This window comes from Neophocaena asiaeorientalis, unplaced genomic scaffold (genome assembly GCF_003031525.2).
Source record: "Neophocaena asiaeorientalis asiaeorientalis breed wild unplaced genomic scaffold, Neophocaena_asiaeorientalis_V1.1 scaffold534, whole genome shotgun sequence".
NCBI classification, from domain to species: domain Eukaryota; kingdom Metazoa; phylum Chordata; class Mammalia; order Artiodactyla; family Phocoenidae; genus Neophocaena; species Neophocaena asiaeorientalis.
This window is the reverse complement of record NW_020172826.1, coordinates 300,609-326,285: the sequence shown is the minus strand read 5'-3', so window position 1 is coordinate 326,285 and position 25,677 is coordinate 300,609. Positions and strand designations below refer to the sequence as shown.

Sequence of the window (25,677 nt, the reverse complement as noted above, 5' to 3'; positions counted from 1 at the left end):
TGTCACCTCCCTAGGCCCCATATACTTAGACACGTAGACTCGTATTACACGACGGCGGAAAGGAAAAACGCACAGAAGTGTGTGCTCATTCTCTTGCCTCGTTTTTAGAAGGTGACGTTAGCATTTTTAGTGCAGGAGAACTTGTAGAGAAAGGTGAACTGGATAAAGAATTTGGAGGTGGGTAGATGAGTCTCCATAGTTACTGTCCTCCTGAAGCACTTAAATATACAGAATTAAAATGGGTTTTGAGGGTCTCTTATTAAAAAACTTTCCTCGAGAATGTTTTGGTAGTATTCCCAGCGGAGGTGAAGGTCTAGTGGGTGAGACCTACACTGGGAGGCCCAGCCAACCGATGGTGGTGTACGTCCTCACAGGGAGACACAAAGGGCTGATCAGGAAGAGAAACCATCAGCTGCAGATGGAAACCAGAATTTCCCCCTCGAGCAATTTATCAATAGTTCCAGGCCTGCCTCAGCGTCATCTTGGCATTGCCGAAGAAGTCTGCTTTCACTGGTCACAGTTACACTTTGAATAACCACACGGAAAGGAACCGCATAGATTCAGTGACCCTGCCTCGGTCTGTATAACCTGGATCCAAGCCCGGGGCCAGTGACCCCTTGTCTCGCTGACCACTCCCTCCCTCCCTCCTCCACGTTCTGGGAATCATCTGGTGTCAGAGCTGTGGCTGGCGACTGGGGGACTGACTGGCTTGATGCTGGGACTTCAGGACTAGCTCAGCTGCAGAAAGAGTCCGCACTAACCTTCCTAACCACGCGTTACCATCTCTTCTTTTTCTCAAATACTGGGTAGTACTTACTTTCAAAGACCTGAAGGTGGCCTTTGTGGGTTATACTTTCAATCTTAAGAGATTTAATTTTCAAAGTTACTTTCTTAGGCCCTTTGTTCTCTCACCCTGCTTTCAAACAGAGCGTAGCCTCTTGGGGTGGGCAGTGGTCTAGATGGAGACCACCTCCACCTCCGCAGTGATGCTGACTAGTGATGGGCACGGCAGGCAGGTAGGCAAGGAGAAGCAAATGAGTGATAATTTAGCCCCGAGGTGTGCTGGAGAGAACGTAGGTTTAGGGCTCAAAAGCTAATCCTGCCACCTGTAGGTTGGGTGACGTTAGGCAAGGCCTTTCGCCCCTCCCGCAGCGGGATCCTTGTGTGTAAACGCGCTGAAGTCAGCGGAGCTGTCGTGATCGCATGACGTCGTGTCCCAGCGCCTGGCACAGCAGCGCTCGGCGCACGTTGTTCTTCTTCCTTCCTCCTCACCAGCTCCTGTGACCCATGGGGAACCAGGAGGCCTGGGGAATCTCCAGGGGCCCCTCACACCAGCCGCTGGCAACCAGATGCCGCAGTTCTCTCTAGGACAGCAGGGCCAGACCAGCTCTGTCGCGCTCGCTTCCTGCTCTGGAAGTCTGCTCTCTGCGTCCACAGGCGCCTTTGTGCAGCGCGGGAGTTCACGCCCTGAAATGGCAGGCTTGCGTCCGATGGCCCCAAGGTGGGGCAGAAGAACTTAGGCAGTAGGCGTGAGGCGGAGTCCGCTGCTGTGAGGAGGGCGATCTTTGCAAAGCCCCCGCCTCTCTTCATCTCTCACAGACTGATCTCTGATACTCTCCCCTCAAATTTCACATCATAACTAAAAACACTTGAACGTTTCCCACTCCTTGCTAGTAACATGTGGGAGGGGGAGGGAGGAGCTCTTACTCCAACCAGCTTCCTTTCGGGTTAACTCACCATTTCTGGACGGGGAAGTGAGCTTACAGGCAGGGCTCCAGCTGAGCCGGTGGGTCCTGGTCACGCGTCGCCCCTCCTCCCGCCACCACCTCGGCCTCTAAGGGGCTTGTTTCCGCAGCCCCTCCTGCTGTGGGGACAGCCTGGGAAGGGGGCTGGGCCGCAGGACCTCAAGGATATGGGCTGACCCCACGCTTGGCTCCCAGTGGAGGCTTACGTTTGCACGTAAGAAGGAGGAGTTTCCCCTCTCCCTCCCATCACATCTTTTGAGCCAAGGCCTAGAAGGCCCTAATGCCTCAGTCAGTGCTGGTCGTCTTCCAGACGCAGGTCCCTCTTGAAATCTTGAGATGTCCCTTTACCGCTTGGGCTCTTCATAAGCGACTCCGCCTGTTTGGGTTCCTGCTTCCATTTGGTTCGTGGGATATTTTGTCCAGATTGGAGTCTGGTCCAGGAGAGGAGCTTCAGCTGGACGGTGGGGGGAGGGTGTTTTCCTGTGCTTCCTTCACACCCACTCAGCAAGTGGCCCACGCGTGGTGAGTGCTGGTGGAGGGAGCCCAAGCCTGACGTGTAAGACGGGGCTCCGAGCTCCCTTTGAAGCGGGCGCGGTAATTGCGGCTTTGATTACACCGACTCCACCGCCGGGCTGGGCTGCGCGGGGCTCGCCTGGCTGGCCCAGCTTCAGCTGCAGCCCCCCGTGAAGACTTAGATGTGGGAAGTCGCCAGTTTCCCGAGCCTCATGCCTGTGGTTTCTTGAAAAGAATCTTGATTTGACCTGTTTTATGTCTGTAAAGCAACACTGCAAGGCCTTTTACCCCCATTTCTCCCATCTGGGGGTAAGACTGGTCTGCCCTGGTGACCCGATATTTTAAAGGAGCAACCAGGTTCAAATAAGGCGGCTTACTTGATAGGCAGTTTCCTTGCGCACCTATTTAAATACTAGCTACACTATAAGGAGAGCATCCCAGGTGGGGAAGAGTCGCTTTTTGGTTGGCAGTTGTACAGAGCACCTCTGAAACCAGCTTTTCAGGAGGATTTATAAGAGGATACTAAGATAACGAAACAACAGTGGGGAAACGTGAGACTGTAGAAAGCACTGGCTTTATTAGGAGATGTCGAAATTCTTCCCCGGGAAGCGCGTATCATCCTTGGGATAAATGGCCACTCTGGCCAGCCAGGATCGGGTTAGTAATTACATTGTTACGCTCTCAAGAAGCGGGAGGAGGCGGCACTCTGGGTGCCGTGAGGAGAGAGGGCGACTCGATGAGTGGTCAGTGCAGGAGTGGAGGCCGCCGCAGGGCCACGCAGGCCGCTGATCGTCTGACTTCGGAGTCAGCCTGAGGCTGTGGTGGGCACGGGTCCCAGCAGAGGGACAGATTGTCTCCGTGAGCAGACAGGCGCTCCTGGCGGCTGAGGCCAGTCTGTCCTGAACCACAGCACTGGTCTCCAGCTGCTGTGCGCTCCTGGCCCGGGGCTGCTCGCCATTCCTCACCAGCAAGAGCAACCGGGACCGGGCCTCTGAGAGTCGGTGAGCCCGAGCACGGTGTGGATAGGAGTCTGCGGGCGCTGCCTTCACCCCCGCGCGGGCTCTGCTCCTGTCTCCTTGGAAAGCCAGGGCCCTTCGCAGCTCTTCCATCTTCCTGTGTGAAGCATCTCTACTCTGCGTCAAGTTTAAAAACCACAAAGCTGTAGTGTGGTTTTCCTGTTAAATGGGGGAAGCAGGAGAATAGGAATTGAAACCGTCATTGAAGACCTCATTCTGTTGGAGGCAACATTCTGTAGCTGATTTCCTCCCAGTTTGCTTTTGCTTGTTTTGTTTGTTCACTAGCCACGCGGGTAAACAGTTTCTTCTCAGCTCTGGTAAGTCATTTTGAGGGACAGCAGCGGTGGTGGTTACCGTGATTCTGACGATGCTAACACGTGGCTGGTAAGAGCCCTAATAGCAGGGCTCACTCTGCGCCCCGCACTCTCTGAGCCCCTTAGAGGCATTGGCAGACCCCGTCCTCACGGCTCCCAGGCTACAGATCCATCTTCTCTGAACAGCGCGGTGTAGACTGTAACTCGCTACCCAGAGTTGAGTTGAGTTTTCATTATTAAACTATCTCAAAGCTTCCTTTTATTTCTCCTCTAAGATGTCCTTCCACTCAAATAAAAAGCATAAAGGGAATGCACTCCACTTTTTAGAATTAATTTTTTTTTTAAAGGAAATGTCTGCTAATAACAAGGACACTGCCAGCACAAAGAGTTGAGATGCATCTGAGGTGCCACAGACCCAGGTAGAGTAGGTGCCTCCCTGCAGCTGGACAAAGCAGTCTCCCCAGGTGTGAAGCAGGGGAGGCGGATGCTCTCCAGAAAGGAGTTGACCTTGGAGATGCTTTCACTTTCCTTTTGTCTTTGTCTCACCTTGTTGCAATGTTATATTTTATTTTTAATCACTTTTAAAAACTCAGATTATTAAAGCTTTGGGGATTTAGGGATTCTCCTTTCTGAATGCTCTTATCAGCAGTACCTTTAAATACTTGTTGAGTGTACATTCCAAGGCTAACGTTAGAGATCCTGGTTGTTAGGAAGGAAAAAACTCTTGAGAATTGAAAAGTCGGAGATTGGAGAAGCGTATGCACCTCAAGACTGAATATGAGCGGACATAGACCGTCCCGGTCACAAGGGGGCTTGTTGTAGGAGTGTGAGGGGCACTAACTAACTTGCGTGTGGTTTAGTCTCATGTAAAATCCTACACTGGCTCTCCACAGTGGACTAAAAAGACCAAACAAACACTTTAGAATGACAAGTCTTCCCTGATCCGGCCATTGCCTGCCATTACGATTCATGTTTGGCCATTCCCTCCTGATGTTTTTCCAACAGATTTTTTTTTTTTTTAACCATGACCTAAAGTATTATGTGTATTTCACATCGTAACCCTGTACATTTATGTACATATACATGGAACCAGGGTAAACATTTCAGTAACGTACACTTATTCTCTAACATAGTCTGAGGATTTAGGGCTACCATAGGGCAACCTCTTTTAGCCATCACCAGATCAACAACGTGGATTAATTAAATGCAGAGATCTTATGACATGTGCTGTATGAAACAGAGGTTAAAATCTGTAAAGGTCTGTGGCACATTCACAGTACTTTATTTGTTCCTTCTTGAGGTGGAAAACGAAGCTCATTCCCCACGTGCAAAGCCAAGGCAGCGACCCCGGGACCTCTCCTGGAGATGGAAGCTTGTTGAACACCCAGACTGTCTCCACGGCTTGCCCAGTCGACCCCAAAGGAGAAATGACACCAACTTCACCCTGAGGTCACTGCTAGAGACGCTGATCCATAAAGACAATCACTGCCAACCCCCCTTTCATCTACTGCGAGAGCCATGTTCCACAATAAAAAGCATACAAGGTTTTTTCAAAAGAAAAAAAGCACATGAGAATGCTAGCAGGCCCTGGGTCAGCTGAGCAGCTTTCCTCCCCCGTCTCCGCCGTGCACTTCCCAGAGCATCCCGCCTCCATACCTGTAACCTCCTGGCAAGGACAGTAACTTGGCTGCTTTTGCCTGCCCCGAGCCCTGGGAGCGGCTGCAGCACAGCCGTCAGCATCCCGGAGGGAACTTGTGGAAGAGTTCCCTCTTTGTTTCTGGCTTCATGTTTGTTTCTCTTTTCCTCAAGCTTTTATTTAACAGTGCAAAAGGATCAATCTTGTTTGCTTCTTTTTTTTTTAAACTTGAATTTTTTTAATTTACACTTTTTAGTTTTAATCTTCTTGTATATTTTGCTAGTGATGAGTTTAAGTAAAATCGAAAGATCTGGAAGAGTTTGAAATAAAAACGAAATGAAAAGAAGCCTTCTTCTTTTGAGGGATATCTTGTCCGCTAAGGGGCTTCTCGGTGAATTACCTGTAATAATAGTAGCCTGTCTTTGTAAGGTGTCCGATAGAGCTAAGTAAACTGTAACAGCCAGTCCACTCTGTGGGTAGCAGTTGGCAGTCCTCTTTCATTTTATTTTTCTTATGATCTCTTCTCTTTTTTTTAAATGGTAAACCTTAACAGATACTTTCAGCAGACCAGTTTGCAGTGAATTTTCATTTCTTTCCTTCTCACCCCCTTGTTGTAAAAAGCCCAGCACTTGAATTGTTATTACTTTAAATGTTCTGTATTTGTATCTGTTTTTATTAGCCAATTAGTGGAATTTTAAGCCAGTTGTTAAAATGAGCATTGATGTACCCATTTTTTTTAAATAGCAAGGCACAGCCTTTGCCCCAAACTGTCATCTAACGTTTGTCATTCCAGTTTGAGTTAACGTGCTGAGCATTTTTTTAAAAAAAGCTTTGTAATAAAACATTTAAAAACAAGTCTTTTTTTTTTTTTTTAAAGAGTGAAGTTCCTGATAACCTGCAGTTGTGTAATGGTGACCTAAATCCATAGGCCAGGCCAGAGCTGGTGTGTCCACATGATGGGGGCGCTGCCCGTGAGGCTGCCCCGGGGACAGGCCCACACCCTCCCCCCCGTCTCCAGGCCATGCAGTCCGTAGGGGTCCTCCTGCAGCCTGGAACCCCACCTCCTCCTCTCCCACGGGTGGGTGGAAATCAGGGCAACAGGATTCAGATGGGAATGATTCTCTCCCTTCCTGAGAACCCAGACATCCTCACGGGCTCCAGCCGGCGCCACTGCAGGTTGTGCTGCTGCAGCCCGTGGTCAGAGCCTGTGGGTTCTCAAAACTGGGCTCCCCGAATCAAGGTACCCCCGTGCTTTAACTCCCATTCATCTCCCAAAGACGACATTTTCCCAATTTTGAGTTTGAACTCCATAATTTTCCCTTAAGTGTTTGTTATACTATATATATAGGTTGGTATCGGATTTAGTAGAACCTCCATATTTTAAGTTTAAAACATCAGCATTTCATGGCCTTCCACAAAGCTTCCACAGTCCATTGAGCTAGTCTGCAAACCACCGACACCACTGATCTCATTTCAATGTCTTGCTGAAATTCTAGTTGTTTCCTTTTTTCAACCTTCACTACAGCTGGAGAACAGCTGGCTACCATACTTGTAATAACCCTCCACATACTGTACTTGAAGATTGCCATTAAATCACCCCTCAAATTTCTCTTCTCCAGGCTAAGTAATCCCAATTCCTTGAACCTTTCATCATTGGTCCTTTAATCATTTTCATTAGTATCCTCTGGAACCTCTCCAATTCCTCTTCATTTAGTCCTAAACTTGAAGCAGGGAAAAATATCTATTACGTTCAGGGGACCTACTTGTTAAAGGTTTCCTATTCATTTGAAACTCTCTCTCTGTTTTCTTAACATACATGAACCAAGAAGTTATAACTGTTTAAAGCTGCCACCGTGCTCTCTCCAGAAGTTAACTATAAGATCCAAGGAAGTGTAGGGAAAATCTAGGGTGTTACTTTTGGGGGGAAAAACAGGTCATAGCAACACATTGGTTCTTCTGAGTCTTAGAAAGAAACTGATTAGTGATAAAAGTCTGTCCGTCAAGTGAACAGAGCAAGGATAGTTGTGAGACTTGCGCCTCAGCCAAAGCCTACTCAAGTCTCCTCTCCCTGGGTTCCTCCTCCTCTACGTTTTTATGACGCAAAAAATGGGTAAACAATATTGAAAGAAATGGGTTGTTTGAATCCTCCGGGCCACAACTTGGTCCCTCCTAGTTTTCTATTCATATTTCCTCCAGAATAACTCTTCCTAGATAACCTGGATGTCATGGCACGGTGCTCACTCCTGGCCCATTCTTCCCGAATCCTGCTTTCTGCAGGCAGCAGTTTTGGTGAAAGGAGAGTCCAAGAGTCCCCTGAGAGGCACACACAGACCAAGGGACACAGTCTCCTGGGGCGACGGGGCAGAGGGACTCCCCTCCGGCCACTGCTTCTGTTTGCTCTTGCAGCGATGCGGCTTGGGCTTCCTTCCCCGCGGCGAGCTCGAGGCTGGAGCATGTTGCCAGAGGAGGACGGCCAGCCTCTCTCGGAGGTCGCAGCGGATGTGCCGGTCCTTACCAAGCAAGGGGCGCTTTCCTTGTGGCTTTAGTGTGTTTGGTTGCTGGCAACTACCTGTTCGGCTGGAAGGAGCCTTGGAACACCTTCACAACTATGGCTGTCCTAAATACAACAATTTTTTCCTCTATACGTTAGGAAACTATGTCTTTTCCTCTAGAAGGTTGAAACAATACGGAAACTTCTGGTCAGGGGCCCGCAAGCAAGAACAAGATGTCTGCGTGGCTTTCTTTTTAAAGGAGCAAAGTCACGAGGGAGCGACGCGTGGTCCCGACAGAAAGGAGAAACTTAAATTCCGCACGACGTACTAGTTGTACAGGTTGCTACATCTGCCACAGGATGTTATCTTTCATACACAGAAATTTTAAGAGCTGCCCTGTGAAGCCTGACCTCCATGGATACGTACGTGTATACGCGCACAAAATCTGAACCGCTTTTTAACAGACACTGAATAGTCTGAAGTCAAACATCTTAAGATGAATAGAAGAATGGGATTCTAAATGCCTATGTATGTATTACGGGAAAAAAATAAGATGACTGGTCTTGTTGGCTATTACTTAGTGGATACCATCTTGGCAGCTGCAAACCTCCAAAACTTCTCCAGCTCTCTAATGCGGAAAACCTACATTGTCTTACTCTGCAGCTAGGAGTGGTTTTGAGGGAGATCAGAGAATGTATCGGGTATACTGAAACAGCCAGTTAAAATAAACGTCACGAGCATGAATCAACCTAAATTAGAACTTGCCTAGCTGAAGAAAAATGCTCCCCTTGTTTACCGTCGGCAGTGCTGCAGGCCAGTAAGGTGGCGTTAAACAGAACTGGTCAATGCGCTCATTCAATACCTATTTACTGAGTGAGCACCTGCCCATGGGCTCTGCCAAAATAACTGTCCACTAGGAAAATGTTTCTGCTGTTTGTAAGCTTGTTCACCACCTGCATTTGTTATAATATACAGGCATCCTTCTCCCTGAATAGTAATTTAAACTTTAAAAATCAGTTGCTTATAACGGAAGGAGGTACACAGTGGGGAAAGCCCAGGTTTGGAGTCGCGCGGAGCCAGACAGTGTCTGCCGCGCCCGCTGCCAGGAGCTGTGTGCTTCATCCCTCTGCGCACACCCCCTCGCAGGCTGAAGAAGATCTCACTGACCTCCGCGAACATACGGCGAGTGGAAAATGAGAGACACTCCACACATACAAAATAACTAGCAAATGAAGTTCCCTTTGAATTGTTTTAGAATTTGTTATTAAACAGTTTTTTCCCCAATGTAAAAAAATACTACTTTGTTTTTGTAATGCCTGTAGCCATAGAACATATAAGCATTTTTCTTCTGCCCGTGGAAGCAGTTGGTAACCAGGCCTAACCACTCTGATTTGGACCAAAGAGCGAGGAAATGGTCAGACTAAGGGTGCAGAGTCTGGATTGTATCGGGTCATTTACACTGATGTGTTTATTAAATATTTTTCTTTATCTCATATCTAATAGCTTGAGATGTTACTGGCTCAGTTAAATTTTGATCTCCGTTAAATACATGGAGAAGTTGTTTGAAAATGTATTATTTGCCGGATGGAATGAGAACACTGCCTACAAACAGATTTAATCACACAACTGTTGTTTCTCTTTGTAGTCGCAGTGAGAATAGTCGTTCTCTTCTCTGTTCGTAACTTAATTGTCTCAGAATTTGAACTCAGTAGAATCACTAAATTATGTTCTACACTGTAGTAATATTTTCTCCCACCAGGAAGAAGGTGCAAGACAACCAAAGTAAAACGGAGCCCCACAAATTGGCCTGTTGTTTTTACAGGTCCTATCAACGTTACTCAGCTGGAGAAAGGCAACCCACGGTTTCAAAATCTAGCTCGCCCTCCATGCCCAGCTCTAGCTACCATGCAGCGTACAAAGCAAGGCCTGTGCAGTGCTTGCTGGGGACTTAAAAAGCCCAGGGGTGCCTGCTGAACCACTTCATCTGTTCCCCGCATTCCAGCATCTGGCAGAGGCTGTGTCTGCTCCGATTCCTAGGATCCAACTAGCTGGGACTCTTCTTTCCTCAGTGCCTGGTCTCAGAACTCCAACCCATCCAGGCACCCCTTACAACAACAAGTGGCCCATTTTCAGAAGACCTAAATAGACATTTCTCTAAAGAAGACATACAGATGGCCAAGAGGCACATGAAAAGATGCTCAACATCACTAATTATTAGAGAAATGCAAATCAAAACTACATGAGGTATCACCTCACACCAGTCAGAATGGCCATCATCAAAAACTCTACAACTAACATTGTAGAGACGTGGATGGACCTAGCTGTGTCATACAGAGTGAAGTAAGTCAGAAAGAGAAAAACAAATATCGTATATTAGTGCATATATGTGGAACCTAGAAAAATGGTACAGATGAACCGGCTTGCAAGGCAGAAATAGAGACACAGATGTAGAGAACAAACGTATGGACACCAAGGGGGGAAAGTGGCGGGGGTGGGTGGTGGTGGTGGGATGAACTGGGAGATTGGGATTGACATGTATACACTGATGTGTATAAAATAGATAATAAGAACCTGCTGTATAAAACAGTTAAATTAAAAAAAAAAACTCTACAAAGAACAAATGCTGGAGAGGGTGTGGAGAAAAGGGAACCCTCCTGCACTGTTGGTGGGAATGTAAATTGGTACAGCCACTAGGGAGAACAGTATGGAGGTTCCTTTAAAAACTAAAACTAAAAAAAAAACGAAAAATAGACCATATGACCCAGCCATCCCACTCCTGGGCATATATCCGGACAAAAGTATAATTCAAAAAGATATACACACCCCCGCTTTGTTCACAGCTGCACTATTCACAATAGTCAAGACATGGAAGCAACCTAAATGTCGATCAACAGATGAATGGATAAAAAGAAGATGTGGTACATACATACAATGGAATGTTACTCAGCCATAAAAAAGAATGAAATAATGCCATTCGCAGCAACATGGATGGACCTAGAGATTATCATACTAAGTGAAGTCAGACAGAGAAAGACAAATACCATATGATATCACACATGAAATCTAAAACATGACACAAATGAACCTGCCTATGAAACAGAAACATGGACATAGAGAACAGACTGGTGGTTGCCAAGGGGAAGGGGGTTGGGGGAGGGATGGAGTGGGAGGTTGGGATTAGCAGATGTGAGCTATTATATATCGAATGCCTAAACAACAAGGTCCTACTGTATAGCCCAGAGAACTATATTCAGTATCCTATGATAAACCATCATGGAAAAGAATGTGAAAAAGGAATGCATAAATATGTATAACTGAATCATTTGCTGTACAGCAGAAATTACCACGACACTGTAAATCAAATGTACCTTAATTAAAAAAAAATTGGTAGAAAGGAAAAAAAAAAAACTGGCCCATTTCCATGCGCTTTCAACCTGAATGCAACACTCACTATTGTGGCCACCACAACTTTTACTCTGAAATGTTAGGAGCACTGTGTCTATTCTCCCCTCCAGTCCTTTCCCCCGGGGCAGCAGGGATGGGGAATTTCAAGTGGTGATGAGAGGCCCTGGAGCACAGAGTCGTGAGGAGGCTGTGACCACAGGGATGGGGCGGGGACTGCAAACAGCAAGAAGCTGGACAGAGATGTGTTGTCCCCAGACCCCCTGGCACTGCAGACTAGCGTGACGACGCTAGCACGAGTCAGCCCCTAACACGTGCGAGCCTTAACTGGCAAGGGAGGACAACAAAGAAAATCAAGACTTGAGCATTCGTGAACTCACACAGGCCTCTGACCTAAGAGCATCGAGCCAGCTACCGGCAGAATCCCCCAAGAAACCCAGTGCTGAAAGGGCAGCGGACTCTCTGAACACCCCCACGCGCACACGGCTGGTTCCCAGCCGAGGAGGTGTGTGCCTTCGCTTAAGCTCTGCCAGCTGTGCAGGGTTGGGGGGGAGGGGAAGGCAGCTCGGTACCAATTCCCTCCCTCACGCATCACCTGATGCCAGTTAAGCAGGTGTCACCTGCGGGCCTCAGGGCGGACAGCCTCTCCTCTGGCTGGACTCAGAGGGCCAATCACAGCCCTGGGCCCAACCAGGGCGCTCCTGCTCCGCCAGGAATCCATGGATGGGGGGGCTGCCCTGCAGCTGTAACACTGAGGTGTTAGAGCTCTGGAAATCCCCCTCCCCAGGGGTAGGTGGCAAAACCTCCACGCGGCTCCAGAGTGAGGCTTTCAGGGTTCGGTCCTTCAGACGCTTCAACCAGAAAACTTCGCGGAAACGTGTCTTCCTCCCCAGGCCTGTGTGGGTGGTTTCTCAGTTTCCTGTTTTCTAAACCCAGGATTTCCAAACGTGGTAAAGTGACCGTTTACGGGGAGTTCTTAGTCTAAGTTTTCCCCTGTAACATGTGCTCGGCCGCCTGAGGACAGGCTACATGTTTCTGGCGGACTCGAGGCCTGCAGGCCGGCAGCGGCCGCAGCCCTTGTGCCTGAAGGCCTGTCTCCTGGCTCTGCCTTGACAAACGCTAGGAGAGCACGACATTCGCCGCTGCTTCTGTTCCTACACCGCCCCCTTCCCTGACTTCTGCATGTGTTCGGCGAGTCTTGGGGCCCTCTCTCCTACACACTTACTTTCCTTCTGGGGTCCTGAATCTTCCACAGTCTACTGCCCACACATAAAACGGAACTCACCTGGGTGACGGCCACCTCGCCCGCTCGCTGGTTCCTGCGTGCTTCTCCCTCCGGATCAGCCCTGACAGTGGCCCTCCCGAGGCTTGGGAGGCCCTTGTGGAGCAGTCGCGGGGTGGAGTATGGAGCGCCCGCAATTACCTTTTCACCCAGTTGTCGCTGCAGCTTCACCTCTAAGACTCCCTTTCACTCAGCTCCCTCCCGCAAGTGTAAAAGGCTCTTAAGCCTGCAGGTTGAGGAACCGTGGCTTCCTTCCAATGGACACAGAGGGAGGCAGTCACGATCAGCCTATTGAGCCAGGCAATGAGCTCAACACCGGACGTCCATCATCTCATTTGGTCCTCGGAAACCCTGTCGGGTAGGCCCCATCACTGTGCCCATTCTGCTAGATTTCTCCAGAAGACAACTGCCCGCCCCGCCCCCTCGAGGTTAGCTACATAGGTAAAGAGAGTGCAGCTGAGCACTAGAACCCAAGTCTGTTTAATTCCAAAGCCCATGGTATTAATCACTTATACCGATTAATTCTGGAACAGCTACATTTGGTCATTTTAAATAAAACGCTGAATAGAATTAGTGTCAATGAAGGGATTTTTCTGTCTTTCAGGAGTTAAAATTTGTTCTGCCATAGAAATAAAAACTGTGATTATGAAATCGAGTGATCTTAAAAACAGAATTTACACAATCAAATTGGGTTGAAAACGCAGCAATGCTTCCATTGTTCAAAGCATTTTTTGATTACTGTTTATGTACCATCAATGCCTGTTTACAGGAAAATTAGTTCCACAAAATTACAGCCACACCTTGTATTTCTGCTAAGACTTAATCAATTAGTTACTTAGGTTGAAATGTTAAAGGGATTAAAATCAAGACAAAAGCTTGTTTCAAATGTGTGACAACTATAACTTGAAAACTATGAGAGAAAGTGTAATTTGTGCATGTTGTATAAGCGGTGACTAACATATTAGTTTTACCTCCTCCAACAATTAATGGCTGGGTCTCAAATGAGCTTTTAAAAGCTGACGTGTTAAAGAGTCAGAAAACTTACCATAGAACAGAACCCAGTGGGGAATCATTTTGTTCCGCCAGATTTTATACTGTAGTTTCAAGATCTGTTCCTGCCTTACCCCCATGCTGCATCAGTTAACAGTCCCCAAACTGGAAACAGACCTTACAACTGATGCCAAGAGAAGTTAGCCAGGACTTCCCTGGTGGCACAGTGGTTAAGAATCCGCCAGCTAATGCAGGGGACACAGGTTCGAGCCCTGGTCCACTTAGATCCCACATGCCGCGGAGCAACTAAGCCCGTGTGCCACAACTACTGAAGCCCGCGCGCCTAGAGCCCATGCTCCGCAACAAGAGGAGCCACCACAATGAGAAGTCCGCACGCAGCAACGAAGACCCAACACAGCCATAAATTAATTTTTTTAAAAAAAGAGAATTAGCCAACCATTGCCCCCTGAGAAACTAACAGTGAAGCTTATGGACATTAAAGGGCCACAATTTTTACTTTACAAAGACATCTTCAGAAGTGCTAAAACTATCCTTCAGAGAACGCCATCTGGCTAACCATAATTGAAGTCCAGGTGATGGCTATGCTCAGAGGCTCACTTGGTCTTTTTCAACAAGCTATTTCATCCATCGTACAGCTTTCTTTTTAATCTCAAATTTTCATTTCTATCATAGGAATAATAATATCACTAAGAAGGGAGTACAGGAGAGAAGGGGGGAGAGTATCCTCTTGATCTAAAAAATCTAGTGATTACGTTCAAGATGTGACCAAACATCCCTGGATCGCTGACTGGAGGAGAGTTCAGGGAAGAGAGGAGGAACAGCATCGGGGAAGCCAGGCCCACAGCCCCGCCTGGACTTGCCCTCCCTCCTGAACAAGTGCAGCCAAACACAGTGGAGGCCAACCCAAGCCCCTACGGTTCCTGCTGAGGCTCAGTTTGCAACACATACCGCGGCAAACAGCAGCAGCCGTCCTGATTTGAAAGCAGAGGACCTGACCACGGAGACCCTTCTCCCCACGGAGCCCTCGGCGGGCAGCAGCTGGGCTCACCCAAGAATGCAGAGACGGGGCTGAGAAAGCCGCTCTCTGCTCCTGTGTGTAAGAAGATGTTCAAAATTCCTTCCCGGACTCAAACATGGCACGTGGAACAGGATTTTTGAAAATGAGAAAAGAATCTTCAGAGGCCAGGCGTTCTGACATTCTGGCAGGCTGAGTGAACTGAAAACCCTCACCCAGAGAAAGGTGGAGGTAACCTCCACCCTCACCCAGGCAGGCTGACAGTCACACCACTGAGTTCTCTCTTTCCTGGAATTCAGTGGTCAAGAGCGAGCCCTGCCATTTCCAAGACAAGGGCCCACATCCTGCGGGCACTCCAGTCAGAGAATAGTAAGAAAGAAAGGCCCCTCCTAAGCCTGGGGCTCCTGTCAAACAAAGGTCAGGAGCCAGCCTGAGAGTGAGCAGGGGGCTGCCTGACCACAGGGTAACCTTAAGTAATGGAAATGGTGATGGTGTCACAGGTGCTTCCTTTTATCGTTAGGAAATGTTTTGTAAGAATAACCTACAAGTTTCCTAAACCAGGTTCTAAGTGTGGTAGAAATGTAAGTACATATTAATTTTTCCATTATGCTATAGTTAGATTCAAGTAAAAAAAAAAAAAAGAATAAACTCCCCTTTATCCACCATGAAATGGAGGGGGGCAGAAATCTCTCAACCACTGGCACTGTGACCCAGGATACCAAACAAGGATGCCCATTTTGGGGACAGTCCTGTTTGAAATTTTCAAATTTGCTTTTTTGTATTTTATTTTTTAATCATTGAAACCTAGTTCTAATCCTGGCTCCGCCACAGAATTTCTGGTGACCTTGGGCACATCACTTCAGCTCTCTGTTAATGAGGCCACTGGACCTCAGGGTTTTGATTTCTTTCCAGCTTCAAAATTCTATCTTGGAAGACACTTTCTCAAGCCAATGATTAAAAGAAGCTTATGTTACACTGTTTCTTTTTGTTGGCAAAGAAGAAACAGATGTTCCTTAAAAAGCGTTTTCTGTGCCCTTATTCTTGCTCTGTGGGTAAGAAATCTGGAGTGACAGCTGCAGGCAGGTTGTACATGAACACCCTCTCCTGCCACTCCTCCCCCTCCATTACCACTCAAAAAAGTGACTACAGGCCAAAGAAGATGGCACAGCTTCTGCCTAAATTACCAACCTTTACTTTTATAACCATTTAAGCATATTATGATTTTAAATTTTACATGTTTATTTGAATTCAAATTTTCACAGAATAAAAGACTGCATTTCATTAGAGTCAATCTGCAGCAATTATTTCTCATGAAAAAAAAAAAGACAATAACCACTCAGATTTCAGAGGTGAATGAAACCTCTTCCCGCAAAAACAAAACACATGGAGGTATTCCCACCAATCCAGAAGCGGCATCTCGATGATGAGCTGAACCGAGGCGTGACACCTGACGTCACGCCCGAAGTAGGGTAAGGCCTGAGGCTGCAGGCAGCACATGTTCTGGTAAAGGCGAGATGCAGGTGCTGCGCACGCAGCCCTCCGCAGACACACCACGACGAGGCAACGGCTCGCGGCTCTCCCATGTGGCAACGACGGACACAGGGTGCTCTCGTTACAAGTGAATGAGTTCAGGTTCACGACACTCTTTACAAAAACGACAAGGTTCAAAATAAATGTTTACTCCAAGGCACCTAAGGTGTAAAGCTTTTTAGAAAATACACAGAAATGAACAAACAGACTTAAAAAGGGAATTAGTTCTCAATGGAGGAATCGGCTATTACTGTAACTACTGTAAATAATTAGTTCAGATAGATTACAATCAAAATGCACATCGAACAGACCGTGCTGTGTGAGGGAACGTCTGACCAAAGAGCATTCCCCTGGGCACTTGGGGAGCTGTTGGTATGTGCTTACGGGGCTTCTTCCCAGAGCCAGAGAAGCTGCGCATCACTTGTATTTGTAATATCCTTCTCCAGTCTTCTTGCCAAGCTTATTCTCTGCTACCAGCTTATTCATGGATGGGCTGGACTGAAACAAGGGGTTCTTTGTATCCATTTCATGCCATCCTATTGAGAGGAGGGAAAAGAGCTTTGGATGAATTGCTGGGTTTAAGTCTCGGCGTTTCTGGGCAAGTCTGGAGGCAGAGCGTGGGGAGAAGGGTCCTTACTCTGATGTGGGAGAGCCCCACAGGCTTGGTGTCACTCAGGCCAAAACGGCAGAGGCAGAAGGAAGGCTGAGCATGAGCCCTAAAGCGGGTGTGCTGCCACCAGGCCGCGCCGCTCGAGGCCCAGCTCTACCAATGGCTGTCCTGTTCATCCGACCCCTTCCTGGGAATCGCTAATGCCAAAGGTCCAGGGTCACAAACAGAACCCATTCACCTGGTGGCTGGACCCTTCAGTGACACAGTGAAATGACTTTTCAGCAAATCTGAATTTGCTGCCCCTGGTATTTTGTACCCTCATAAAATTCAAAAGTTCATGCTTAAACCAGAGCCCTCCTTGCTCCTCCCGTAAGTATTCTTTGTGCAACTTGGTATTATGAGGTACATTCAACTTCGGTAGCCCAATTTTGGTTACTATTTTAAACCTGTCTTCAGAGCCACTACAGTAAAATGAATACTTTTTTTAAATGGTCGTGCATCTTGAATGCAGTGGTTACACATATCAGCATGTGATAGAATGACTGTGTACCAATGTCAGCTTCCTGGCTTTGATACTGTACTGTGGTTATGATATAAGATGGAACCACAGGGGGAAACTATATAAAGGGGTACACAGGCCCTGTCTGTGCTGTATTTGAGACTTCTTGTGAATCTATAATTATTTCAAAATGAAAAGTTTAAAAAAAAAGTTGCCTTATGAGGAGAAGAGGCAATCACATTTTTCCTTCTGCCATTTCACTTTAATCTTTAAGCGGGTGGGGCAGGACTTTGGAAGGTCTACTAAGACTCCTTATCTGTTTAAACAGGCATTATACTTTAATTCACAGTTGAGAGAGACTACCTCAACTCAATTCAAGACAGACAACAGAGAATTCCAATTCTTACCGTCCATGATGAACTTCGTAGTATCCAGCCCAACATAATCGAGAAGCTCGAATGGGCCCATGGGGTACCCAGCACCCAGCTTCATAGCAGTATCGATGTCTTCCTTGGATGCATCACCTACACAGAAGAGGGCAGTGCTGAGTCACCACCATCCTTCCCAGAATCCTCCTGGTCACGTGCTGAGTCCCTGAATTACCAGCATTTTACATATTTGCACATTCAAAAAACATCTGGAGTCAGGAACTCTGGCTTAGGTAAGATTTTTCTTAGAGGTAAATGCCAAATAGGTCACAAGATTTTCAAAGCTACTCCACGAAGTTACTCTGTGAGGTGAATTCTAGAGCACTGCAACCTTGTTCATGGAGAGAGAAGGCCCCAGTGGCCTGGAAACATTAGTTACTTTCTAATGGATTGGGAATCACCTTCTCTGGAATAACTTACTCAAATATCCTTTAAAGCGAGGACATGTTTTTGATTGATAAATGGGCTTTTTTTTTTTGTTTTTCTATGTATTATATGTGTATTTTTCTTTTCCAGATTTCCTGGTTTTATAAGTAACGAGTATCCCTCTGGAATCACATGCACACAAACTCTTTAGTCACGATAATGTTTAAAGGAAAGCCCAAACCCGACTGAGCACTGCCATGTAAGTAAGTGTGCAAGTGTGCTGAGGAGTCAAGGGCCAAGTGCTTTTTTCTTGGAGTTTTTATCCTTCACATAATGTCCTTGGGTCACAGAGGTCTTTACAGAGAACAACCTGGTCCCTTTCTCCAAAATCAGGACTAGCCTGTCACAAGTGTCTATCTAGAATTTTGTTCCAAAGCATAAAGAAATGGTCAATTATACCGAAGCTAAATAAAATTAAAAAGCTATAAAAGACTTGAGAGGTTTCACAGCCTAAATATTTCAGATTTTTAGACATGAGGAACAAGAACTACTTAACATGCATAAAGACTCTATTTTTAAAAGCATATGAAGTACTAAGGTAATGCCAAAGGATTTCAAGATGATTAAAATACCAACCAATTATTTCTTACGGGAGACATTATCAGTCCTCCAGCAGAGGATCCTGAGACCCATGATTTGAGCTTCAGGCCATAAGAGAGCAAAAATGATCACATACACATTAGCCTTATCCGGCAGCCTCATTCACTCATTCATTCAACGTTTGTCTATATCTGTTATGTATCAGGCACCAGAGACTTGGAATGAGACAAAGAAAAACAAGACAAGCACTCCAGCGTTCACAGTATAATGGGAGGATTCAGATGTGTAAAGCACAAATGTCATCATGACAAGTGCTGAGGATTCATGAAGACTCACAAACACGGAGAGATTTACTCATACTGCCACGACTTCACCACAACTGCCACCCAGGCCCAGGTCCTGGCGGTCCTGAAGAGAATCCCAGGGAGGGGCAGGGAAGGGCATTCCAGGGAGCAGGAACAGCACGTGCAAAGGCAGGAGTGAGAAAGAAGCCGGCAGCTGATAAGTGGATTATGCCGAGAGGATTTCATTAGACTTCGAGGTTTCCGTGGTGTCCGGGCCAGAATGCTGGAACAACAGCCCAGGATGCTCCCTGTACTGGTGACCTGTCCTCACCATCCGCAGAACCTCTGCTCAGGTGTCACCGCATCAGAGCCTCCCCCTCCTCCCTGCATATACACTAGCAACTGTCAGGACTCCAGGCTAGGACTCCAGCCATCCCCTAGACTTTATCTTTCTCGGGGATTACTGGTCACAACCTAACATGTTATCTGTTGGTTCATTTGCTACAGGCTGTCTCCCCTCATTAGAATATAGGCTCCCTGGGGACAGAAATCTCATAGCATAAGGGTTCCAACTTACCTAAAGCCATTTAATCAAATCAATATTCAAGACAGACAATAAACCCTAGAGTCAAAACTGTAATTCCAGATTCAGAGACTCACTTGACTGAAATAATATGAAGACACAGCACATCATGGAAAAAAATCTAAAAAGCTTTACAAAGTCAGTATAATTCCAAAAATTCTGTTCTGAGTCACACAGGGTGAAAGAGGCAAAAAGAAAAGAGAGAGAAATAAAATACAGACCGGTGTGCCAAGTGGGAGTTAACAACATGTGGTATAGACCAATAATTTTAACCAATAATAATTTTAGACCAATAATTCCTACTCTTTAGAATCAAGCACTTCACTTGGAACCTGACACCTTCTCCAAAGAAAATGCACATATACACAAAATTCGGCATCAGCCTTAGGAGGCTCATGGGACCCACCCCCACCGTCAGCTAAGAGCCCCCAACTCTGAACAACAAAGAAGGGCGTCCTCAGTGAACTCCCAGCTCTTCTGCAGGCCTGAGAACCTGGGACCTGCCCCAACAGGCTTCCTCTGCCGGCTCATCGGCACCACCTACCGACCATTCTTGGCATTAACAACAAACCAGAGTCACAGCAAAGAGATCAGAACCGCAGTGCAGCCACCATTCCTTTATTCATCAACAGCTACCTAAAGCCTGTCCTACACAAGCACTTTGTGGGGTATGAAGATGGGGACCCAAATACTGCCGCAGAAGACAAGAGTACAGTAGGAGAAGAGAGACACATGCCGTGCGGCAGGGAAGAGAGTAGCACATGCCCCGAAGGAGAAGCAAAGTGTACAGAGAGTTACGACAACACAGATCACATCCAGCCTGGAGCGCTGGGGACAGTCCAGTGGGGCCTTGTGAGAGGGTGGGAGTAAGGTGTGGGGTGATGACAGGAAGGCAGAGGGTGAGGAGAAAGAAGGCCCCCTGGTGAGGGCCCCGTATTTGGTAGGCTACAATGGAACCGCTGAACACGTCTTGGGCGGGGGAGGGACAGTGTGAGCAGGATGTCACACAGTGCCTGGGGAACAGGCTCACGACACTCCCAGGGCGTCACCCGAGAAGAGCTAACCATGCAGCCCCACCACGCTGCCAGAGTGGACCCTGTCACAGTGGCATCTGACGGGGGCAGCTGTCGGCTCCAGGCACCAGCCTGCTCAAAGGTCTGCAGAGAGAGCCCGGACCCCCAGGGGCAAGGGTGACCGAGCCCACCAATCAGGCCTCGGTTACAGTGGGAATGATGAGAGCAACGAAGGAGAGAGGACAGAAGCTGCAGGGCACTGGGGAGGAAGGCACGACAGAAGCAAGGAGGCTCCCAACACCAGAGAGCAGCGATGGGGGCGGTGAAGCGCAGCTAGACTCCACAGGCAGTTGACGGAAGCGCTGCTGGGGGCCTGTGCACTGAAAAGACGCTCAGCTGCCCAGGAGGCCCGAGTGGACAACGACGGAGCTGATTCTCTGTTCTAACGCCCCACACATCCTTCTGACGATCCTCTACCGCTCAAAGCAGCATTCTGCCAACCTGAGTGGCACACTTACCTCGGGAATTACAAAAGTGTTTGTAATAGACCCAAAATTCATGTTGAAATACTACCCCCCAATGCGACGGTATAAGGAGGTGGGGTCTCGTAGGAATTAGGATTAGAAGAGTCACAAGGGTAGAGCTCCCATGAATGGGATCAGCGCTCTTCTCAGAGTCATAAGAGAGCCTGTTTCCTCTCTCTGCTCTCTGCCGTGGGAGGCAGTCTACAACCAGAAGAGGGCTTGCACAGATACCCAATCATGCTGGCACCCTAAATTTGGACTTTAGCCTCCAGAACTGTAAGAATTATATTTCTGTCATTTATATGCCACCCAATCTATATTGCTGATCAAGACAATGTCATCCAGAGAAATTCTCCACAATGAGTTCGGAAAAGGCTGGGCTGAACTGCCTTCACGGCTTGACTCTGCTGGCAGTGGGCGGGGCGCGGCACTGCACGCACTGTCTCCTCACCCTCCTGGACAACACAATACTTGAGGAGACCAGTTTGGAAAAGACACAAGGTAACGGGAAATCCTTGGCTGCCTGGGGGAGCCTCACTAAAGGCAGGTTGACTGGCACAGGGAGACTGGTGTGACAGGGAGGAATCCAAAGTGACAAATGAAAAGACATGGCAGCGAGACAGGATAATCCAGAATGCCTTCAGGTGTCAAAGAAGAACGGATGTAGTTCCGCCAGCCACTCAGAGCAGGCTAACAGAGGCGGGGTGGCAGGCGTGCATGTGAGCACCCCCTGCGCTGGCTGAATGAGGGCAGAACCTTGAGGTGGCAGAACGGACATGGTAAGAAGCCTGAGGTGTGAGGAGTCCAGACCACAGTGTGGCTTCCTGGGAAACAGCAGCCAGACATGACCCCCAGCACCTCCAGGGTACTGAGGGCGCCGCCAAGGGCAAAGTAAGAGTACTTCCCCTGTGGGGTCAGATTCCCCTCTGAATTTCACCTCCCAGGTGGCTAGTGATGGTGAAGGTTAAAGGGACTCCATCTGTTTAGAAAAGGACCACTGCTGGTAAGAGGAAAGTAGAAGATAAGAAAATGACTTTCAACTTACAACCAGATACATGGTTCAGTTGAAAATATATCAAAGTGACAGCATGTTTCAGTGAGAAAGACACCATTACGAGGTGGATCACCCACATGCTATATTCTAAAACATTACATTACAAAAAAAACTCTGCCTTTCAAAGTAGGGCAAAATGCTTCATGCTGTCTTTGAGGTGTAATTAGGCATATTTGTTGATAGATAAACACAGAAGTGTTGGTTTGATCTTGGAGCAAAAGTGAGGCAAATGCCTCCATAAAACACAGAGAAAAGTTTTAATATTTAAAGCAGATCTTGAGGAAGAAAATATGCTTTCATCTCTCTGGAAGAGCTAGTATAAATGTTTTGTTTCAAAAATGACATTCTCAGGAGCAAGCATTTGTAAATGAAGTAATTGAAAACAATTACACTTGCTTTTCATCCAGTCGTATTAAGGCCTGTTTGCCTTTGAAGCAGACATGATAGTTACCTTTCCAGAAATGCGGTAGGTAAGGTAGGCAGGAGGATACATGACATTTTATAACCTTGGACCATGTCCCAAGTCTACTTCTGCAACAGGGAAAATGATTCTTTGTCAATCAACAAAGTATTGAGAAAAAACCATTTCAGACCATTCTTAAGGTTAAAAAAACAAAATGCATCAGAACATCACTCAGTAAGGATGGACAAGGCTGTTAGAAACATTCCTTGTCACACAACAGCCTTGTTACTCATCTCCCTTCTCCTGTCTCAATTTTAGAACCTTAGGGAATTTTAAAGGTTTCCTAGCCCTGTGATTTTTACATCTACATCATCATCATCATCATCATGATTATTATTTTAAGCAATAAACCCTTTAACCAGAGATCCAGGATATAAATCCGTGTTGGCCTATGATTGCTCTGGCTGGGACTGTAGTGGGGGGGCTGTCCCAGAGCCACCTCAGAGGGAATCCAGGGGGGCCTGGGAGCACAGTGACAGAGGCATGGGGGCCCAGGGTCAGGCTGATCCACAGAGCCAGAAAACAGAAGCTCCTCCCCTACGCCTCATGGCCCATCCCTTCCCACAGACCCTGCGGGAGAACTCCCAGACTCGCTGCACCCAGCCTGGGTCGGGACAGCTACCTCGTTCATACAGCCTGACTGCTTCCATGAGGTATGGCACCAGGAGACGGTTCACAATAAACCCAGGAGTATCCTGTCAGAGGAGAGAGAAAAACAGTAGACAAATGAATTTTCCATGAACTTTATCTTTTGTAAAGTCACCAGATCACTCCTTCTCACCCTGGACTGTTACCCACATTTATCAAGCTATACATTTTCAAAATGTTTTAAGGTACCAAGACAGTCTCACTTCTATCTCACATGACAATTTATCCAACAATTATAGTACCCCATAAGCCCCTACTGCACGGACCCTGAAATAAAGGCAGATAAGGCAGAGGGGTCACTAGAAAGAGCATGGCTTTGGGGGCAGGCAGATGTGGGCTCGAATTCTAAAATTCTCTGACCTTGCATCATTCTGAATCTCAGTTTCATCATCTGTGAAATGGGAATAGTAACTTCCACCTCACAGGTTGTGAAGATACATCAGAACACATAAAATGCTGTGCATACAGCCCTCCCCTCAAATGGTAGTCCTTTTACTCCTCTTCTCTCCCACATCCCTTTCAGGAGTCTAGAAAAAGTAACAGTCCATCTTGAACACTCCTCGTAGGAGCACGACCTCCCGGCTGCTCAGGATTTTCTCAGGCTCCAGCGCACAGCACAGGATGGTGGAGCTGGGGACAGGTGCCGGGGCAAACAAGCAGATGCTAACAGATCGATGGCCTTTCACGGCTCACTACCGAAGACTCTCTACCCTGAGGACTCCTTGTACTGCACATCCTTTCTTCATTTCCCCCCTCATTAAAATGCTTAACCATCTCTCCTGGAGGCCTAGTATGGGGTCTGGATTCTACCTACTGATCTCTTTTGGAAGCTTGTGGGGCAGGCTGGGTTGGTTAACTTTTTGGTGGTATTTATGTGAAGTTGATTTCCACTAAGTAAAGGGAGCCCGCTCTTTTAACAAAAGGCTGTGATCCTCCTGCAGGAAGAAATCTGCACCCTGGCCCCAGGCCTTGTGTCCTGTTTCAAGCACACACTGGACACTCCATAAACATCTGAATTAAAGACGCCCAGCCTCCTGCATTACTCTTCCAACTCACCAGACTGCACACCGTAGCCACAGGATTTGTAGCTCCTTTCACTCTGGACAAGCTGAAACCACGCCTACCCCATCTCCCAGGAATACAGAGATGCACAAAAGAGCTTTATCAGTTTAACCAAGACTATATTAATATAACCATGTTGATTTAATAACTAGGGCATGGAAGCACTTAAATGTCCATCGACGGATGAATGGATAAAGAAGATGTGGTACATATATACAATGGGATATTACTCAGCTAGAAAAAAAGAAAGGAATAATGCCATTTGCAGCACCATGGATGGACCTAGAGAATCTCATACCGAGAGAAATACGTCAGACAGAGAAAGACAAACATGATATCGTTTATATGTGAAATCTAAAAAAGTGGTACAAATGAACTTATTTACAAAACAGAAATAGTCACAAGTGTAGAAAACAAACTTATGGTTACTGGGGGAAAGTTGGGGGGGTGATAAATTGGGAGACTGGGACTGACAAATACACACTACTATATATAAAATACGTAATTAATAAGGACCTACTGTATAGCACAGGGAACTCTTCTCAATACTCTGTAATGACCTATATGGGAAAAGAATCTAAAAAAGTGGATATAGGTGTAACTGATACACTTTGCTGTACAGCGGAAACTAATGAAACATTGTAAATCAACTATACTCTAATAAAAAAATTTTTTTTAAATAAGTAGGGCAAAAATGCTTTTCAACTTCAAAAAGTTTATTGTAGAAATTCAGGATGGGGTAGGGTACCTGAATACATGAAGGACACCATATACAAGGTTAGAAATCAGAAAGCAGCCTGGGAAAAATATTTTCTCCATATATAATATATGGAGTTTTAAAATCATTTACATAAAGAGCTCATAGAATTCAATAAGGAAAACATGCTAAAACTCACAAAATATTTAAAGAAATATTCATTAGAACAAAATAGCATGTTGCCAGTAAGATTATTGGCAAGAGGTTTTTTCCCCATTATAATATTCAATGCTGTTGAGGATGCAGAGTGATACTCTCAATATTGGCAGAATGTAAAGGGACACAGTCCTTTAATTAAGCAGTTTAATTTTATATAAGCATACACCTTACATTTTTCATACACATATATTTATTAAATATACTTTACTGTATTTGTTATATACCAGGTATTGTTTGTTCTAAGTACGTTACAAATATTAATTCATTTATTCCTCATAATAACCCTGTGAGACAAGTACTATTATTACCTCTACGTGAGGTAGAGGATACTGAGGCACAGAGAGGTTAAGTGACTTGCCCAAGGTTACACATCTAATAAGTGCCAAAGCCAGGATGTGAACCCAGGCAGGCTGGCTCCAGAGTCCATGGCCTTAACCTTTTCACACCACACTTTCCCTGTGAAGTCTTACTAGGAAGAAAGACACATTTCAGGCACGTTCATGCCATTCTTCTGTGTCAGGTGTTGGTAAGCTACAATCCTGCAGGCCAAATCCAGTTGTAAATAAAGCTTTCGTGGAACACAGCCACACTTCTCTGCTGGTAAGGTCCATGCAGCAGAATCGAGTAGTTGCAACAGAGACCATAAACCCTAAAGTATTACTATCTGGCCC

The 25,677-nt window shown here is 46.7% G+C and overlaps 2 protein-coding genes across 9 annotated transcripts in view; one reads left to right on the top strand and one right to left on the bottom strand.

Moving 5' to 3' along the window:
• The window catches only part of LEF1 (lymphoid enhancer binding factor 1), a 117,827-nt gene extending 111,748 nt beyond the window's left edge, over positions 1 to 6,079 (top strand). For all 7 annotated transcript variants that reach the window (XM_024741908.1, XM_024741904.1, XM_024741907.1 and 4 more), the window contains one exon: positions 4,889 to 6,079. Coding sequence is in view for 4 of the 7 variants with exons in the window: in XM_024741907.1 (XP_024597675.1) it covers positions 4,889 to 4,968 (80 nt within the window). In the remaining 3 variants the exon portion in view is untranslated. The remainder of the gene's footprint in view (positions 1 to 4,888) is intronic.
• Positions 6,080 to 15,641: 9,562 nt separating this feature from the next.
• HADH (hydroxyacyl-CoA dehydrogenase) overlaps positions 15,642 to 25,677 on the bottom strand; it is a 47,484-nt gene continuing 37,448 nt past the window's right edge. Inside the window, exons 6-9 of one of the 2 annotated variants that reach the window (XM_024741958.1) lie at positions 23,003 to 23,075; positions 17,473 to 17,589; positions 16,341 to 16,492; positions 15,642 to 16,070 (exon numbers count right to left, since the gene is read on the bottom strand). In XM_024741958.1, coding sequence (XP_024597726.1) covers positions 16,374 to 16,492; positions 17,473 to 17,589; positions 23,003 to 23,075 — 309 coding nt within the window. In that variant the 3' untranslated portion in view covers positions 15,642 to 16,070; positions 16,341 to 16,373. Of the gene's footprint in view, positions 16,493 to 17,472; positions 17,590 to 23,002; positions 23,076 to 25,677 lie in introns of both variants that reach the window. The other variant, XM_024741959.1, reaches the window with a different exon arrangement.